At 37.4% G+C, this 21,555-nt stretch overlaps 1 protein-coding gene across 1 annotated transcript; it reads left to right on the top strand.

Moving 5' to 3' along the window:
- Window positions 1–2,223: 2,223 nt before the first annotated feature.
- On the top strand, window positions 2,224–17,005 carry LOC138306387 (uncharacterized). Its single transcript, XM_069246823.1, has 7 exons — window positions 2,224–2,302; window positions 6,654–6,813; window positions 7,986–8,108; window positions 8,572–8,699; window positions 8,970–9,100; window positions 13,865–14,032; window positions 15,485–17,005. Exons 1-7 carry the CDS (start codon window positions 2,244–2,246, stop codon window positions 15,562–15,564), a joined length of 849 nt encoding a protein of 282 aa, XP_069102924.1. The 5' UTR covers window positions 2,224–2,243; the 3' UTR covers window positions 15,565–17,005.
- Window positions 17,006–21,555: the final 4,550 nt, after the last annotated feature.

Below are 21,555 nucleotides of genomic sequence, written 5' to 3'. Positions count from 1 at the left end.
TGAAACAAATCTTAGCTTGATAATGCACTAGCGGTTACATTCTAACTGTACATGCATTACAACGGTACATTTTATAAATAAACAGGGCATTCATTACCCCTAAAGAGGCCCCACGAAAGAACCGCTATTTACCCCAGGGTTGCGTTTTACGCGATTGGGGAACAGCTATGAAACATGTGACCATATGTGACCACTCATTTATGAAAAAATAATTCAATTTTGCTTGTTACGATCATTTTCATTGGCTTAAAAATTTACTTTATCAGCCCATAAAGGAAAAAATGGCGTCGCCGTTTGTAACGTCGCTTCTGATTGGCTGAGATGACGGCGTAATAATTTCATAGACAAAAGAGTCCCAAAATAAATTTTAAATGTTGAAGAGATTATCTTTAGTAAATTGAATTATAAGGATTAATTTGAATAGATTTTTTATGTTATGGAGATATAACACAAAAATCTGAGTGTACTCTCATCATAAACCGCTTCGCGGTTTATTTAGAGTACACTCAGATTTTTGTGTTATATCTCCATAACATAAAAAATCTATTCAAGTTAATCCTTAAATACTGCTAGGGACTATTTACATAATGATCAAAATACGAAGACTCACTCACTATCAGCTGAGCAGGGAGTACCGGGTAGTAGGCCTAGGTACGTACAGTAGCGGTCCGGAGCCGCATGCTCGTTTGAACTGTTCTCTTCACTATAACAAGTTGTATTAACACTCTCCATGCGTCGTAATGTTTACCGAGTCAGTTGTTGGGATTGTCGCTGCTCCATTGCCTTTCCTTTCGCATTTTAGGTGAGTCAGTTGGTTGTTTTGGCGGAAACCTTTTGGTTCAAAACTACGGTAGCCATGTTTTGTTTACTACGGAGAGTGGTGGATGTTGCGCATGCGTTAAGATTGACCTGCACTCATAGCCGGTCGGGAGGACTTTTAGGATTCCCATAGATATTATTATTTTCTTCGCATGTACAGCGATTTTGACGGAAAGTTTTATTTTTCTAATTCATAAGAAATTATACCGGATATATTAATACCATTTTTACCGATTTTACAGTCACTTGCCCGACTATCCGCTTTAAGGCAAAGGGTCACGCAACAAAATACTAAAATATCAGGTAGGTGTGTTCCATGGTTTCTGAGTTATGGTTTTCTAAAGTTGCAATATTCTAAATCACAAGACGACGCGACGTCATAAAAATGTGAAAGACTTTTGGCACGTCACTGTATATATAAAGTAAGAAGGATTCATTGCTCTGGGTTTTGGACGAATACAGCGCAAGTGCTTTTGTGTTTGTGCACTGATCGTGACATTGGACTTACGACAGATTTTTCTTTGATATCTGGCGGCACAACCTTTGATGTAGCTTGTGGGTGTGAGGGTTACGGTCTTACTTTCTGAAGCGGGCCGTCATCTCATGAGCTGTAGTATTTTTTTAATGAAAATTTAAGGCATTTCTTTTAAATCTTCTGTACTTAAGGCCCACTACCTTTCAGGCGCAAAATATAAAGATTTCTTAAAAACATTAATTACCTCAGAAAATATATACCGATGGCCTAAGATGAGGTTACAACACCAAACATATGCAAGATTTCCTGCTTAATATATGATCACAATGGAGAGTCATTTTGCTGTTTTACCGTCTGCCGCAGTGATAGTCAACTACCGCGCGGTATTTAGGACGACGGGGGAAAACATAAGACGACCCGCGTTATGAAAATTAATATTTTAACTTATTTTAATTAAATTGTTTAGGAGGTGATAATAAGTGTAGTATTTACGTTAAGTTAATAACTTTTGCAACTCTACAAAATCATTAATCTCGTTTTACATTCCCATTTTAAAAATCAAAAACCGTTTCGGAAAGGTAGTGGGCCTTTAAATCAATGACTAAACGTTTTTGAATTTATTAACTTTTACAATTGTGTTTTCTTTTGACTCGATAAGTACAAGTACATAGTTGGAGGTAAAAATGGTTAATTATTCCGCGTACCACTATCCTTCATATCTACATATGAAAGAGTCTTTGACACCTAACATTGACCCCACCGCATGCGGGACGCTTTAATAGATTGATATCAGTTTAATGAAGCAGCCATTGTTTTGAGTGTCACATTACCACATTCCAGTATTTAACTCATTCACCCCTGAAATCTCATAATGAACTGTTCTAGTCCTTTATCTGGGAGAGTCTAAATATGTCTTCAGGGGTGAATGAGTCAAATAACTTTGGTCAGTATGACACAAGAATATGAGGTAAATTGGGTCTGGGCCCTGGGAGGTTCAAGTCTTTTCAGGTTTGTTTACATTAATTGGAGCTGTTTATTTATTGTTTATATTCAGGTTAATTTTAATTATTGATTAGATCTAAAAATCACTTTTCTTTGAAGGAATAAATCTTTGTTTTACTGGGTGTACTTATCTAACGTAGTTTCGAATGATATTGTACCATCGGTAGATCTACTGAATAGGTCTGACCTACCGGCAACTAAATATTCAGTTTAAATTTTAAGATACATATCAGTACACTGGTTAGCCCAAAACTCATAATAAGAAAAAAGTCGTAATTTAACTGGAAAAACTCCTAACTTAACTGAAAATGCGTTAAAATTACAACTTTATGGTTATTTTACAAATAGGGAAGTTATTTTAAGAGTTGGAAAGTTAAATTACAAGTTTTCCAGTTAAATTATGACTTTTTTCTTATTTCACAAGTTTTGGGTTTACCAATGGTTTCATTTCATATGTTAATATAATGTTTACAGTGAACAGTCGGGCAAGGATGGCTAAAGTCGGTAAAAATGGTGTGAATGTATCCAGTATGATTTCTTATGAAATGGAAAAATAAAATCTCTCGTCAAAATCTGTCTGCGCACGAAGAAATTAATTTAAAGTATGGAAATTCTAAAACGTCTACCCGGCTCACTTTGTCCGTGGTTATACATTTCCACGCAGCCTCGCTTTCAATGCTTTCAATTTTTCTTTACTTTAATGGTCAGAACTGGGAAACTAAGCAGAACTTGGCCGTCGTATTAATATGCGAGAACTTTTGGAAGGCCAATGAACACATTTAGACTGGTTTTCTTTGCCCGGCTATTCACTTTAAGCATTAAACTAGATTTCTATGGAATCTGTCGTCTATTTACTAATTACAGTAATTAGCTGTTTAACAGGTTAATTAAAATAATTGACTTCATCAGATAAATTCACCCTTGATATCATCTAGATATAAATATATTACACAAAAGCAGTATAAATATATCTGCTCAGGTAACATAGGACAGATCGCCAGCTGTCAATCAGACTTACTGAGTACCACACCTAACTTTGCATTTTGTATATGTCAATATTTTCTGCGATATTGAATAAGTACAGGAGCATTTGCGAGCATGAGTTGTGACTATATACTGCCTTGCGATTGGTCAATTGTTCCGTACTTGATTGTATGTTTCAGTCATTGAGAATAATCGTAACATATTTAATACTTATACCTTAATAATTATGTAAGACATATTTCTATGTTTCTCCAGGTTTAAATACCTTAATGCTCCGATGACAGTGCGGTGAGAGAATTTAAATTATGATAACACTGCATAACCTCTCTAACTCGAACTCGCATTCCTTGAATACGAGTTTCATCAAACCGATCCCATAGTCCTGACCTAATGCTCCAGATAGGTCTGTATATTTCATGTCAAAAAAACCCTCAGGATAGCTCAAACAGATATTGATCATCAAATACCCCTTATTCCTCAAACAGATGTAAATTTGCTTTCCTTAATTCATATTTATATGTTGAACACTCGGGTATTTCGCTCAATAGATTTGTTGGTTAACGGAATGGGCCCGGGCTAATTCATGTACCATGTAATACCCGATAACATTTGTGCAGGACTATTGTTTCTTTGGTGATGGAATGACGTCAAAAAAATGATATCACGAGCTAACGTCATTTCAGTGGGAAGATTACAAAGTGTTATTCCATCACCACTGCAGATACTAGTCCCGCACTAACGTTATCAGGTATCACATGGTACGTATGGAAATTAGTCCCATTTGAATGAGTGTGTTTATCCATCTATAATGAATTCTATTATCACAACAGTTGAAAATCACTTTTAAGATAATTAAAATGCTTTTAAACATGTTTAAATGGAAAAAAAAAATGTTAATTCAAATGTCATTTACATGCATAGTTTGTCATACATTGGTATCAAAGACTTTGACTGTCGATGCCTGAAATACCTCGTATTCCTCAAATTATTAACCGAGTCCCTTGTGGTTTGAGTTAGAGAGGTATTACTATACATGTTATAAATTGATTGAGCCCACAATTATTCGTATTATTCTGTCTACTAATAATTCACTTCGCAACACATGTAATATCATGACATTATTTTGTAAAATAAAAAAAAAAAAAAAAAAAAAAATTTGCAATATATTCATGAATCAAAGATGCTCCACCACTGACAAATGGTATTTTTTCACTATCAAACAAAGGAGCTGATGATTTAGTATTTTCTTAAAGTTGAAAAAGTTACTTTCTTTACACCATAACCAGCATTGAGCTTCTATATGGAATTAAGTACTGATTGTGCATGCACCAAAGGCAAAATAAATTATTTCATATTATATTTTGTGTTAATTAGGCATATATACACGATTAAAACACCAATTATTGTTCAAATGACGAATATCAATGATGCTCTGTTGGCAGTGGAGCATCTTTTATCATATTTGTAATTGCTTTATTTAATCAAAGAAAAACAAATTAATGTATCTTAAAGTAATTAAATTACATGTATAGATATTAGAATTATTAATATTAGAATTTTAGCAGTTAGACTGTGTTTAAAACATTTGAACTATTTTTTATTAAAATGCATTTAGGATAAGGGCTGCAGTGGCCTAGTTAGTAAGAAATATATTACCACAAGCCCTCCATCTCTAAGTCACATGTTCAAATCCCATGTGGGGCAGTTGCCAGGTACTGACTGTTGGTCCGTGGTCTTCCTCCTGGTACTCAGGCTTTCCTCCACCAACAAACCTGGCATATCCTTTCATGACTCTGGCTGTTAATAGGATGTAAAGCTAATAAAAAAAAATCTTTTAGATAATTATGTACTTGTTTATTTGACCTTCACTATTGGTTTGACCTTCACTGTTGATTTGACCTTCACTGTTGATTTGACCTTCACTGTTGATTTGACCTTCACTATTGATTTGACCTTCACTGTTGATTTGACCTTCACTGTTGATTTGACCTTTACTGTTGATTTGACCTTCACAAAACACGGTCTCGTAACTATATGTAATCTGCACTTGTATGTGAAACAAGAAAACAAATTGGGTCCTCGTTGTTGTTAATGACGTCATAGCGGCCATTTTGTTTTTTTGATGAAGATGAAAATCATATCAAACGTTAGAGAGCATTAGAGGGGTCTTTTCTATAGCAATTGCAGACTATATTAGTCATTCAGTTCGACAATATATAATGTTAAACATTTTGGCCGGAATTTAGCAAAGATCAAAGGATTGTTCAAAATGGCATATAGCATTAACCGGAAGTGCTACCAAAAAATAAAAGACACCAAATTCATCAGAATGACATTCGCAAAATAAAAAAAATAAAAATTCGTGAACTTTGACCCCATAGCGAACTTTTTTGTTTGACCTTTGACCTAATTGCTGTAATTAAATAAAAGTTAGTCTTTTATACGATCTACATAAAACATCAAAAATATTTGCTGTATCTTAAACGGTTTTTGAGTTATGGCTGTTTTAAACTTTTTAGGTATGACGTCATGGCGGCCATCTTGGATTTTTAACCTACTTAAAAATGTTGCGGTCACCCCATCAACTCATGCCATACAATATAACAATAAGGCATTGACATACCTCTTATCATTTTGAACACAAAAAAGTGTAGAATAATAATAATAATAATGCTAATAATAATAATAAAAAACAGAACAAAAACAATAGGTCTTTTCACCGAAATGGTGAAAAGCCCTAATTAAATGTGCAATACAGTGTATATATTCTCTGCAAATGTTATGTTATTATCATCTGCTAATGGTATCGTCATCCCTTAAAAAGAGTTGTCTCCCCATATGCAATGTACATTATGAAATTACAAGAATTATCTCCCTTTGAATATTATCTCCCCTTAGTATCGTATGTCATTATAAAAAGAGTTTCTAATCCATATCTTTAGAGTGAATTTCCCCACTTGATCCATTAATTAATTAATTATTGATTAATTACAGTGATATATGTTGATTATATCTCCTAAATAATAGACTTATACAAAATACAATACTTATCACTTCTGACTGAGTGTGATATCTTGCAACAATATTTATCTCAAATTTTCCTTTTGCCATGAGGCAATAGCAAAGTTTGCTATTCTATGTGCAAATCCTATGTGATCAAAGGACTTCTTCCTCAAAAACAAATACATATTCATTATTGATATCATAGAGTTCGTTTTCGAGAATAATTTTTTTCAAGCAAAATGAAGTATGAAATACCAGAGATAACAATGTTTTTGAGATTTTTTTTTCAATCAAAATTAAATTTGAAATACCTGCTAGAAAATAACTAGAATTAAGACAAAGTTTTAATCCATGATCTTCATTTTTCCAGAGACATCAAAGATGCTCGTTATGGAGGCAAACTAACGAGACCAAGCAGGCCACATCGAAACTTATCACCTCACAGAGACCAGAAATCATCGTTTGCTCCTGCGCCAACGCCTGCCTCTAATATGCGCCTTATAAGAGGTCAGCCAGTACCAACAACACAGGTAAGTAGGTCACTGTGACCTAGATCAGAGATCAGTCAGTACCAATAATACAGGTAAGTAGGTCACTGTGACCTAGATCAGAGATCAGTCAGTACCAATAATACAGTAAGTTGGTCACTGTGACCTAGATCAGAGATCAGTCAGTACCAATAATACAGGTAAGAAGGTCACTGACTAGATCAGAGATCAGTCAGTACCAATAATACTGGTAAGTAGGTCACTGTGACCTATATCAAAGATCAGTCAGTACCAAGAATGCTGGTAAGTAGGTCACTGTGACCTAGATCAGAGATCAGTCAGTACCAAGAAAACTGGTAAGTAGGTCACTGTGACCTAGATCAGAGATCAGTCAGTACCAATAATACAGGTAAGTAGGTCACTGTGACCTAGATCAGAGATCAGTCAGTACCAATAATACTGGTAAGTAGGTCACTGTGACCTATATCAGAGATCAGTCAGTACCAATAATACAGGTAAGTAGGTCACTGTGACCTAGATCAGAGATCAGTCAGTACCAATAATACAGGTAAGAAGGTCACTGACTAGATCAGAGATCAGTCAGTACCAATAATACTGGTAAGTAGGTCACTGTGACCTAGATCAGAGATTAGTCAGTACCAATAATACAGGTAAGAAGGTCACTGACTAGATCAGAGATCAGTCAGTACCAATAATACTGGTAAGTAGGTCACTGTGACCTAGATCAGAGATAAGTCATTACCAATAATATAGGTAAGTAGGTCACTGACCTATATCAGAGATCAGTCAGTACCAAGAACACTAGGTCATTGACCTATATCAGAGATCAGTCAGTACCAAGAACACTGGTAAGTAGGTCACTGTGACCTAGATCAGAGATCAGTCAGTACCAAGAACACTGGTAAGTAGGTCACTGTGACCTATATCAGAGATCAGTCAGTACCATTGCTACATGCTTTTCAGATAAAATGATGTCACAATGGATACCTATAGGGAATAACTTAATGATAAACAACAATGGAATATATTGGTTATGATTGAGTGAATGGAGAATCTTTGAGAAGTTATGCATTTTGTGCATGTGACTGCGTATATAAGGTCATTATGGAACAGTAGCTTTATTGTAATTGTTGATCTGGTTGGACACAGATCTTCTTCTAAATTCTGATCACCACTTATGTTCCTTTTGACAGTCAATGACGCACGAAACTACAGTGCCTAAACAGGAAGTACAGCGCCCTCTGGAGGGAGATGAAGGTGGCATATCTGGGGCCTCCCTAAACTGGGTCGGGACATCCCAAAAGCAAACCTGGAGTGTAAGTTGTTGCTTTTGATCTTGGACTTGTTCACGTGTACTGTGTATCATTGTATGATTATTTATCTGTTCCATTGTAAGGATGGGGTAGGGGAGCGAATGGAACTTCGTGAGATTTTGTAATTTTGGCAAATATTGCAAACATGTACTTCATTTCAAATCACACTTATATATATCATGATATTTAGTTTGTTAAATTTGTCTTTGAAATAATTGTCTGAAACAATGGTCCGACCTGAATGAAGTGAAAAAAAAATATTATGGAGCAAAATGGATGTCCATGGAATTTCATTGAATTTTGTTAAAAGATTTCACCAAATGTTGTTAACAATATATTCAGATCCATAATATCTGTTATTTGATATGAAAGTAATGGATATTAAAATAATTGCCTGGCATGCTATCCTGCAGCATGTTTGTTTGTTTTGTATTATTTTTTTTTTATCTTTTTGTCTCCCTTGCAGATGAACTCTTCTTTAGTAAGAGGAGATCCAGAAAACTTTCTTAGTTCACAAAATCCAAATGCAATGAACACACCCCGTATATTGGAGTTGGATATAAACAGGATGCTGATTGGTCAAAACACTATCAGGTTTGTAACATTTAGTTTGATTGGATGGTTAATGTATCATCATATTCATAATGTTTTATTTGATTTGGCAATGCAGCTATTTGAGTTTTTTGTAATAATGTTTGTGACTAACTTTGCAATAATGTTTGTGACTAAGCTATCAAATCTATAACACTTTTGTAGTTAAAAGTTATAGTCAATAAAAATGATTTATTGTGTTAAATATCTTATAGTGTATGTAAAAATTGAATAGGTTATAGATTAAGGTACACTGCCTCTTTTGATTTCCAGTTCTAAGATCACACAACCTGGTATGACAGAAGACAGACTCGTGAATGCCTCACAAAACAACCTTCGATCTTACGTAACTGTTAACAGACCAACAGCTCAGCCAGTAAATGCACGGCCACGGTCTTTTGCCAGTAAGTCACTCTTTAATTAGAACAGGTGTTTACACTTATCATAATTAAGGTAATAGCAAAATCAAGAAAGATAACAACATAATTAGGGGAGGTATTGTCATAGTCAGGGGAGATAATGTGTTTTAGTCAAGGGAGGTAATGTCAGTGTCAGGGGAGGTAATGTCAGTGTCAGGGGAGATAATGTCAATGTCAGGGGAGATAATGTCATAGTCAGGGGAGGTAATGTGTTATAGTCAGGGGAGGTAATGTCAGTGTCAGGGGAGGTAATGTGTTATAGTCAGGGGAGGTAATGTGTTATAGTCAGGGGAGGTAATGTGTTATAGTCAGGGGAGGTAATGTCATAGTCAGGGGAGGTAATGTGTTATAGTCAGGGGAGGTAATGTCAGTGTCAGGGGAGGTAATGTGTTATAGTCAGGGGAGGTAATGTGTTATAGTCAGGGGAGGTAATGTCATAGTCAGGGGAGGTAATGTGTTATAGTCAGGGGAGGTAATGTCAGTGTCAGGGGAGGTAATGTGTTATAGTCAGGGGAGGTAATGTTATAGTCAGGGGAGGTAATGTCATAGTAAGGGGAGATAATGTGTTATAGTCAGGGGAGATAATGTCATAGTCAGGGGAGATAATTTCATCGTCAAGGGAGGTAATGTCATAGTAAGGGGAGATGATGTCAAAGTCAGGGGCGATAATAATTATTAAGGCAAGGGATTTAATGTCAAAATCAGGGGAGGTAATGTCCTAGTCATGGGAGGTAATGTCATAGTCAGGGAAGGTAATGTCTTAGTCAGGGAAAGTTATGTCTTAGTCAGGGAGTAATGTCTAAGTCAGAGGAGGTAATGTGTTATAGTCAGAGGATGTAATATAATAGTCAGGGGAGATAATGTCATAGTCAGGGGAGATAATATCATAGTCAGGGGAGGTAATGTCATAGTCAGGGGAGATAATGTCATAGTCAGGGGAGGTAATGTCATAGTCAGGGGAGATAATGTCATAGTCAGGGGAGGTAATGTCATAGTCAGGGGAGATAATGTCACAGTCAGGAAAGGTAATGTCGTAATCAGGGGAGGTAATGTCATAGTCAGGGGAGGTAATGTGTTATAATCAGGGGAGGTAATGTGTTATAGTCAGGGGAAGTAATGTGTTATAGTCAGGGGAAGTAATGCCAAAGTCAAGAGAGGTAATGTGTTATAGTCTGGGGAGGTAATGTCATAGACAGGACAGGTAATGTAATAGTCAGGGGAGGTAATGTCATAGTCAAGGGAGGTAATGTGTTATAGTCAGGGGAGGTATTGTCATAGTTAAGGGAGGTTATGTCATAGTTAAGGGAGGTAATGTCATAGTAAGGGGTGGTAATGTCTTAGTCAGGGAAAGTTATGTCATAGTCAGGGGAGAAAATATCATAGTCAGGGGAGGTTATGTCATAGTCAGGGGAGATAATGTCATAGTCAGGGGAGGTAATGTGTTATAATCAGGGGAGGTAATGTGTTATAGTCAGGGGAAGTAATGTGTTATAGTCAGGGGAAGTAATGCCAAAGTAAGGAGAGGTAATGTGTTATAGTCTGGGGAGGTAATGTCATAGACAGGACAGGTAATGTAATAGTCAGGGGAGGTAATGTCATAGTAAGGGGTGGTAATGTCTTAGTCAGGGAAAGTTATGTCATAGTCAGGGGAGACAATATTATAGTCAGGGGAGGTTATGTCATAGTCAGGAGAGGTAATGTCATAGTCAGGGGAGACAATATCATAGTCAGGGGAGGTTATGTCATAGTCAGGGGAGATAATGTCAGTCAGGGAAGGTAATGTCTTAGTCAAGGGAGATTAGGTCATATTCAGGGGAGATTATGTCATAGTTTGGGGAGGTAATGACATAGTCAGGTGAGGTAATTTCATATTCAGGGGAGATTAGGTCATAGTCAGGGGAGATTATGTCATAGTCAAGGGAGGTAAAGTGTTATAGTCAGGGGAGGTTATGTCATAGTCAGGGGAGGTAATGCCATAGTTAGGAGAGGTAATGTTATAGTTAGGAGAGGTAATGTCATAGTTAGGGGAGGTAATGCCATAGTTAGGAGAGGTAATGTTATAGTTAGGAGAGGTAATGTCATAGTTAGGGGAGGTAATGCCATAGTTAGGAGAGGTAATGTTATAGTTAGGAGAGGTAATGTCATAGTTAGGGGAGGTAATGTCATAATCAGGTGAGGTTATGTCATAGTTACGGGAGATAATGTCATAGTCAGGGAAGGTAATGTCATAGTCAAGGGAGGTAATGTGTTACAGTCAGGGGAGGTTATGTCATAGTCAGGGGAGATAATGTGTTATAGTCAGGAGAGGTAATGTCATAGTCAGGGGAGGTAATGCCATAGTTAGGAGAGGGTAATGTCATAATCAGGTGAGGTTATGTCATAGTCAGGAGAGGTAATGTCATAGTCAGGGGAGGTAATGTCATAGTCAGGGGAGGTAATGTGTTATAGTCAGGGGAGGTTATGTCATAGTCAGGGGAGGTAATGTGTTATAGTCAGGGGAAGGTAATGTCATAGTTAGGAGAGGTAATGTCATAGTCAGGGAAGGCTATGTCATAGTTAGGGGAGGTAATGTTATAGTCAGGGGAGGTAATGTGTTATAGTCAGGGGAGGTAATGTCATAGTCAGGGGAGGTAATGTGTTATAGTCAGGGAAGGTAATGTCATAGTCAGGGGAGGTAATGTGTTATAGTCAGGGGAGGTAATGTGTTATAGTCAGGGGAGGTAATGTCATAGTCAGGGGAGGTAATGTGTTATAGTCAGGGAATGTCATAGTCAGGGGAGGTAATGTGTTATAGTCAGGGAAGGTAATGTGTTATAGTCAGGGGAGGTAATGTGTTATAGTCAGGGGAGGTAATGTCATAGTCAGGGGAGGTTATGTGTTATAGTCAGGGGAGGTAATGTCATAGTCAGGGGAGGTAATGTGTTATAGTCAGGGAAGGTAATGTTATAGTCAGGTGAGGTTATGTCATAGTTAGGGGAGGTAATGTCATAGTTAGGGAAGGTTATGTCATAGTCAAGGGAAGTAATGTGTTACAGTCAGGGGAGGTAATGGTATAATCAAGGGAGGTAATGTCATAGAAATGGAAGGTAATGACAAAGTCAGGTGAGGCAATTTCATAGTCAGGGGAGGTTATGTCATAGTCAGGGGAGTTAATGTCATAGTCAGGGGAGATAATGTCATAGTTTGGGGAGATAATGTCATAGTTTGGGGAGATTATGTCATAACTTAGGGGAGGTAATGTTATAGTCAGGGGAGGTTATGTCATAGTCAGGGAGGTAATGTGTTACAGTCAGGGGTGGTAATGTTATAATCAGGGGAGATATTGTCATAGTCAGGGGAGATAATGTCATAGTCAGGGGAGATAATGTCACAGTCAGGGGAGATAATGTCACAGTCAGGGGGGGGGTAATGTCATAATCAGGGGAGATGTCATAGAAATGGAAGGTAATGTCATAGTCAGGGAGGATAATGTCATAGTAGAGGGAAGTAATGTCATAATAAGGGGAGATAATGTCATAGTCAGCGGAAGTAATGTCATAGTCTTTGAAGGTAATGTCATAGTCAGGGAGATTGTGTCATAACTTAGGGGAGATTATGTCATAACTTAGGGGAGGTAATGTTATAGTCAGGGGAGGTTATGTCAGTCAGGGAGGTAATGTGTTACAGTCAGGGATGGTAATGTTATAATCAGGGGAGATAATGTCATAGTCAGGGGAGGTAATGTCATAGTCAGGGGAGATTATGTCATAACTTAGGGGAGATTATGTCATAACTTAGGGGAGGTAGTGTTATAGTCAAGGGAGATAATGTCATAGTCAGGAGAGGTAAGGTCACAGTCGGGGAGGGGGGGGGGGTGATGTCATAATCAGGGGAGATAATGTCATAGAAATGGAAGGTAATGTCATAGTAAGGGGAAGTTATGTCATAGTCAGGGGGATAATGTCATAGTCAGGGGAGGTAAGGTCATAGTAGAGGGAAGTTATGTCATAATAAGGAGAGATAATGTCATAGTCAGCGGAAGTAATGTCATAGTCTTTGAAGGTAATGTAATAGTCAGGAGAAGTAATTTTATAGTCAGGGGAGATAATCTCAAAATGAGGGAAGATAATGTCATAGTCATGAAAGGTAATGACATAGTCAGTGTTGCTTCAATATTATAGCTCAGAAGACTTTAGACAGAAAATGGTGTCGTCTTTAGAGCTACAATTGGCGTCTATTACTGCTAATGGAGCAAAGTAATGGTTATTCAAACCATTATTAAAACGGTTGTTAGCATTTTATCATACTTGTTTTATATTTCTTATCTACTAGTTATCTACTAGGGAATAAAACTGAACAAAATATAAAATAACAAACTTTCTGCGAGGTCTTTTTGAAGGGAATATATGGGAAGTCTACAAATTGTGATTTTCACGTCTTGTGAGTGGGACGATATTAAAAATGGTAGTTATGTTTGTTTTGGACAAAAATAGTATATAAATGCATGTATATGCATTAAATAATCGGAAACCTACAAAAAAGTATCGAAAATTGTGCTTGAGTGATTTTCTTAGGCATTGCTCCCCTAGGACACATAGGCACCATTTAGTACTCGGCTGAAAGGTATAGTAGGTCAGGTACATATATTCGTTCTAAGTCAGGGGAGGTAATGTCATAGCCAGGGATGCTGTAGTCAGGGGAGATAATATTGCTTGTGAAGGAAAAATAAACACATGAATCATTTGTACAATAACTCACTCTATTGTTTAGGTTCTGCCACTAAGGAATACGTTCCACCATCGTCCCCTGTCAGCCAGAACACAAAACGAGTGAGGATGTCAGATGGCGACATGTCAAGGATGGACATGTCTCGTAATATGACCAACACACCCCCACTGCCACCTATAGGTAGCGCCACCTCCCGGGATATTCCAGGCGGTAGGTACCTGTCACATGCCCTTCATATAATTAACAAAAAAATAATTGTAGTATTGGTGAATGGTGCATAATTATATAGAAAATACACGGTTAGTATCATACAATACAAAATTTAATTAAGTGCGAGACGTATAGAAACCATGATGTTGAGTACCAAAATAAACCTTGTAATGTAAGATACAAACCATTTATTATACTTATCCTGGAACCAATTACTTATAATTGGCACTACTTTTTATGTAGGAAAATATTCATTAGCTAAATCAGAATGAGAGTGTACTCCTTTTTACTGCTGTGAAAAATATATAGCACCTTCGCAAACAGCTCCAGTAATCCTGTTTTTAAATTTCATCAGAGTGTAAAAGCACTGAATGGAAATACTCAGAAAACAACTATAACCAAATAAATAATCATGTACAATACATAGATTTGTCACGATCCAAGATAAATGACGTCATTCCAATGAAAGGTTAAAGTTTGGGGTCAATTTAGAAAACGTTCTGTCAGATTTGGAACAAATTCAATTGGTTTTATTGACATTTGGTATAGACACAGAAACCATAAGTTTATCTGGCTGTAGTTACATTGTGCAGTAATTGTAGATTAGATATATATATATATATATTTAGATAACAAAGTTTGCCCATCTATGGTTAAATCTTGTATATAAATAATAATATATGTCGAGTTAAACTCAATAATTGGAAGTTGGCCCTGACCAAACTTCAAGCATCTGGGTACACTTATTTGGATTTCCGGTATCATTTGAAGTTTTACAATAACCTAGGATACCCTGACATCACGTGATCTTGCTGTAAACAAAACAAAATCAGTTCAATCACTCTCCTCTCAAATCATCATTTTGGACACTTAGCGTTACTGAACTAGTCTAGCCTTAATGTTAATTTGGAATGAAATGAGAAAAGTGACGTTTTCATGTGAAATTTAATTTGAAATGGTATTTTTACATACCGTATTCGCAATATTCGTTGTAATAAGCGTCCAGGGCACTAAAAATATTAAAAATAATTGGGGCGCTTATCAGGGTATCAAAATTTAAGTTCGGTATAAAAAATCTGTAAAAAAAATTGCCATATTATTACACTTTCGGTACTCATGACACATTAATCTTTCAAAGTAAAAATGTGTTTTTTCCTCTGAGATACTTTATTACGTCATGATTTACATAAGAAACACTCGCAAGTTCATGTAATATGGGATACAATGACGATGCTATAAGCATCACAAACATGTAAAACATCATTAAATCCATGAGATGGGGCTTCTAAATAACTTCAATACTTTTCCTGAAGATGGGAGGGGGCGCTAACTACGGCCAATACAGTATTTTATCTGCACCTTTTTTCTTAAAAGGGATGCTTTCGTGTGGATGAAAAGCGGTATATGCATTGATTTTATATGTGTAATAATGGCTGTTTAATTTACTTTCAGAACCCCCTCGTAGTCCCCCAGGCTCTTCCATGCGTCTGTCACCTCCCCACGTACAGGAAGTGATATCACCTTTGAAATGATTGTTGATCATGCTGCACGTTCTTCCAGATGTGAAATTTCTCCCTCAAGATATGATAGTTCTCCATCCAGATGTGACATTTTCTCCATCAAGATGTGAAATTTCTCCATCAAGATATGATAGTTCTCCATTTAGATGTGATAGTTCTCCATCCAGATGTGATAGTTCTCCATCCAGATGTGATAGTTCTCCGTCCAGATGTGATTGTTCTCCGTCCATATATGAAACCAGTGTACCATTGTCATAGACTTTAGTCCAATGATTGTAACATTGTAGACTCAAAAATTATTTTATCACTGGCCTTAAAATTTCAGTACTTTCAGTACTTTGATTTTATACCTGTACCTATGGAAACCATATTAACAATATCAGTATAAGTCTGACACTTTTACGACATTGTGTAGGTACACGTGCGCCAAGCACGAGGCGTGACTGCATACTGCCTGGTGATTGGTTAATTTGGCTACATCCGACCCCAATAACCCCAATTACGACCTGTGATTTTTCTGTGATTTTCTTGTGAATCATTGGGATATGAAATACAGCAGTGATTCTTGTTTAACGTTTGAACTTTAATTAACAAATAAATAATTAATGATAATTTAATTTCAATAGGAGATAATTTATGTTTTCTTTTCTCTTTGTCTATACTAATTAGGTATTGAGAAATTATTGTCTTATTATCAGTTAATCATGTATATTATAATTACAATCTGTGCTATAATGTAGAGTTATTTTCACTAGCATTATTTGGAGTTATTTCCCCTGAGTAGTGATCTCCCCTTCTCCAGAATTATCAGTGTCAGAATTAAGATATAAATTAAAAATTGAAATTGAAATTAAAGAGTATAAATATATGTCTAAATGTCAGATATTTTTGTGTAATATCTGGTCAAGCTATCTTTTATGTTCATAACAATTAAAGTTATATTTTTGACTTATGTTTTAATTATCAGACTTCAATTATGCTAATCGAACAATTCTAGCCTCTGTTCTGTTATTTGTGTTTATTTAATTGATAAGTGCTAAGTCTTAAAACAAAGACTGATCTTGTTTTATTTTATTGTTCTACGTATCATGTTTTAACTTTCAAACCATGATGGAGTATCGATATGAGTGCTTTAATTCCAAATAATCTTCCTATTCACAATGATCTATTGTTTTTCTTGAATTTTCAAATTTTTACATCTGTGAGATAAAATCCGATCTTAATATATACATTTATACCTTGTTTTTCAGCAACATAACAACAATTTTAGTCAGAATCACAAAATTAAGTTTGTATGGCCTTGTATTTATACGTAGAGGTAAACACGTTTATATAGACTGTGGTGTATATTGAATAGACTTGACATGTAGACTATCTATTGACTTAACTGTGATAGACCAATATGGTCTGTATATTTTTGTAAATAAACACGACTATCTCATATACAACAAAACTGTGTTGTTATATTTATCATAAAAGCAATAAAATCTTCTTTTTTTTAGCTCACCTGGCCTGAAGGGCCGGTGAGCTTATGTTATGGCGCGGCGTCCGGCGTCGGCGCGGCGTCCGTCGTCCGTCCGTCCGTCCGTCGTCCGTCCATCCGTCGTCCGTCCGTCAACATTTCCTTTAAATCGCAACTAGTCAAAGAGTTATGGATGGATTGTAACCAAATTTAGCCAGAAACATCATTGGGGGAAGGGGAACAGAACTTGTATAAATTTTGGCTCTGACCCCAAGGGGGCAGGAGGGGCGGGGCCCAATAGGGGTAATAGAGTTAAATCCTATAAATCGCTACTTGTCCTAGAGTTCTGCATGGATTGTAACCAAATTTGGCCAGAAACATCCTTGGGGGAAGGGGAACAGAACTTGTATAAATTTTGGCTCTGACCCCCTGGGGGGCAGGAGGGGCGGGGCCCAATAGGGGTAATAGAGGTAAATCCTATAAATCGCTACTTGTCCTAGAGTTCTGCATGGATTGTAACCAAATTTGGCAAGAAACATCCTTGGGGGAAGGGGAACAGAACTTGTATAAATTTTGGCTCTGACCCCCAGGGGGCAGGAGGGGCGGGGCCCAATAGGGGTAATAGAGGTAAATCCTATAAATCGCTACTTGTCCTAGAGTTCTGCATGGATTGTAACCAAATTTGGCCAGAAACATCCTTGGGGGAAGGGGAACAGAACTTGTATAAATTTTGGCTCTGACCCCCTGGGGGCAGGAGGGGCGGGGCCCAATAGGGGGTAATAGAGGTAAATCCTATAAATCGCTACTTGTCCTAGAGTTCTGCATGGATTGTAACCAAATTTGGCCAGAAACATCCTTGGGGGAAGGGGAACAGAACTTGTATAAATTTTGGCTCTGACCCCCAGGGGGCAGGAGGGGCGGGGCCCAATAGGGGTAATAGAGGTAAATCCTATAAATCGCTACTTGTCCTAGGGTTCTGCATGGATTGTAACCAAATTTGGCCAGAAACATCCTTGGGGGAGAGGAACAGAACTTGTATAAATTTTGGCTCTGACCCCCAGGGGGCAGGAGGGGCGGGGCCCAATAGGGGTAATAGAGGTAAATCCTATAAATCGCTACTTGTCCTAGAGTTCTGCATGGATTGTAACCAAATTTGGCCAGAAACATCCTTGGGGGAAGGGGAACAGAACTTGTATAAATTTTGGCTCTGACCCCAAGGGGGCAGGAGGGCGGGGCCCAATAGGGGTAATAGAGGTAAATCCTATAAATCTCTACTTGTCCTAGAGTTCTGCATGGATTGTAACCAAATTTGGCCAGAAACATCCTTGGGGGAAGGGGAACAGAACTTGTATAATTTTGGCTCTGACCCCTCGGGGGCAGGAGGGGCGGGGCCCAATAGGGGTAATAGAGGTAAATCCTATAAATCGCTACTTGTCCTAGAGTTCTGCATGGATTGTAACCAAATTTGGCCAGAAACATCCTTGGGGGAAGAGGAACAGAACTTGTATAAATTTTTGGCTCTGACCCCCTGGGGGCAGGAGGGGCGGGGCCCAATAGGGGTAATAGAGGTAAATCGTATAAATTGCTACTTGTCCTAGAGTTCTGCATGGATTGTAACCAAATTTGGCCACAAACATCCTTGGGGGAAGGGGAACAGAACTTGTATAAATTTTGGCATTGACCCCCCCCCCCCCCCCCCCCCCCCGGGGGCAGGAAGGGCGGGGCCCAATAGGGGAAATAGAGGTAAATCCTAAAAAATTCTACTTGTCTTAGAGTTCTGCATGGATTGTAACCAAATTTGGCCAGAAACATCCTTGGGGTTAACAGAATTCGTATAAATTTTGGCTTTGACCCCCCTGGAGGAGAAAGAGTGGGGCCCAATAGGGGAATTAGAGGTAAATATCCAAATTTCTTCAGAAAAGAAACAATGAACTTATATTCAGAACATTACTTGGCATTACAAACCAGGTGAGCGATACAGGCCCTCTGGGCCTCTTGTTTCACTGGGAGTTTGATGTATTTACTTATTTGCATGGCACGGAGTTATCTGCCCTTGTGGGATAAGTATTGATTGTGACGTCGTGTGTTTAGGAGCGTAACGTCATTCTTTTCGTAGAAAACAATGTGAATTGCGCACACAAAAATAATGACGTAACAATGGATACCTACCTGTAAGGGAGCTTACTCTGTAATATGCAAAGACAGAAATGTGTAGCCGGTAATTTTGAAGGATTGATATTTTCATAGAACATGTATATACGCAAAAAAATTGATCCGCGAACAATTGAAGTTTGATGAATTTAATGTACACATGTATATCCAATATCGCGAAATTTCATAAACGATATAATGTTAATTATCTCGTTTTTACTTCACATTTCGGCAATGTTGAAGCATGAGAATAGTTGGCTATAGGTATAGATATCACTATGCTAGCGTGCTTCATGTGGATTTATTTGAATATAATGTGTTAATTCTTAAAACTTTGATTGCAACCAAAGTACATCTGTGCTGTGAAAATGTCACGCTCTGGTGACTTTCAAATCGACCAATCAATCCAAATTTCTTGTCTTGGACGAAATAGTTTGGATAAGCTATCATAATTTACTTTCATGTACGGAAGCGTATTAGGCTCACGTACGAAAATATTTTTTAGGATAGCGAAAAAGTTTTATTTGGCGGCCGCCAGATAATTAAGTGGCGGCCGCCAGATAATTATTTGGCAGCCGCCATATAATTATATGGCGGCCGCCAAATAAAACATTTTCGTTATCCTGAAAAATATTGTCGTACATGAGCCTATTACGCTTCCGTAGTCATGCAAGTAGATATTTGGATGAGCATAATATAGATACATATCGTTTTCAGCTGATGAAGCTTAACAGTGACTAACGTACAGTGAATATAAAGGTCATCAGGATGTGACCCCGAATGGAATGTTGTTATATCCTGTATGAAACGAAGCGGAATTGGACCTATATTTCATCTAATGAATGCATTGTATATGAATTGTATATGAATTGTACATGAATTGCCTTATAGGCCGTAATTTGTTAGATGGTGGACTATTCAAATCACCTTTCTTCTGTGGTGTAACAAACAACAGTGCTTATATGTATTGCATCTTCCTAAATATCTAATAATTAAAGATGCTACACCGCTGAACAATCAAACTAGTATTTTTCTTCAGTTACAAAAGTTACTTACTCACTGTATGCATGGTAATTAATGACACCGGAACTAGGTACCCCCTGAAGCGAGAGTGAGAAAATCAGGATTTGAATAGAGCCAAGATTGTCGCTATTATCTGCATTTTGAGATGTTTTTGGATACTGACGTTTGATGAACGTGTTTCCAAATATGTCAGCCACACAATGATATATAAATAGTTTTCGAGAAGTGTCGCAAAAAAGTTTGACAGATGTTAACATGCCACCACACCAAGGGAGGTACCGATGTAAATCGCCTGTCGTTAGAACAGATGCTGGAAAAAAACTTTCCATCGCCCATAAATACATAATTTAGTACTACTCTATTAAGATATATAAGGATAGATTCACAAGAAAAATACTTCTCAGTCCGTCTCATTATGCCAAAAGGCTCGTCCAAATCGCAAGGAGGTGTACGGCTCATAGCAAATGTAAAGGTAGTGGGCTGCAAAACATATTATAATATGTTGACTTGTTTATTATGTATGGGCTGCTTTGGTGGATAATGTTATGATTAAGTAATTCCCCGTATATTGATAAGTCAATTGTGTAAATGAGACAATACGTGAAAACAGTATACATGCATAATGGTGCAAAAGTTTTGCCACTTCGGTGGTAGCTATATCCGGTGTACGATTACACACACTGGTTAACGTAGTGATCTGACGGAATTTCCAGTTTACTTCAATGAGATAACACTACAAAAGTTGAACGAGTTTTTAATATTACGCAACATAAGCATTATGTGATATGATACATTGTAGCCCGAGATACTCTGGCCCTGACACCAGACTTAGACATTATGACAGATAGATGTCTGGTGAGGGCCAGAGCGCAGTGCTATATCAAAACATGGAATAAGCCGACACCGTTAACGTTTGGTATCGGCCCAGGCCATCTCCGATTGAGACTGCTTACAAAACATTACCACCGAGAAGCGTCACTTAACTTGGTCTTTTCAACAAATGAATAAATTATCTACCCATATCAAGGACGTAGATAAATCCTTGACCCAGATATAGCAATCTGTCGAGATTAGAGGCGATTTGTATTCTATGAGAAAATGGCGACGACGAGGAGGATAATTTAAAGTTGCGTAAAGGAAACTATTGTATTGACATAATATAAAATGCATGCATGATAAAATGGATTGCTGTGGGTAGATAAATCATTCATTTGTTGAAAAGCACCACAGCACTGATAACTCATAGTAGAAATAATCAGTACCGTCCAATTGCTTGTGTGTTATATATGGAGACAGATTAATATAAGTACATTGTACTTGTTTCTGAATCCAGCCTTTCTTGTATTTTGTATCCTTTTTGAATAGGA

This window comes from Argopecten irradians, chromosome 13 (genome assembly GCF_041381155.1).
Source record: "Argopecten irradians isolate NY chromosome 13, Ai_NY, whole genome shotgun sequence".
Classification (NCBI taxonomy): Eukaryota; Metazoa; Mollusca; class Bivalvia; order Pectinida; family Pectinidae; genus Argopecten; species Argopecten irradians.
Note: the sequence above shows the minus strand (reverse complement) of the source record. Positions and strands in the feature narration are given on the sequence as shown.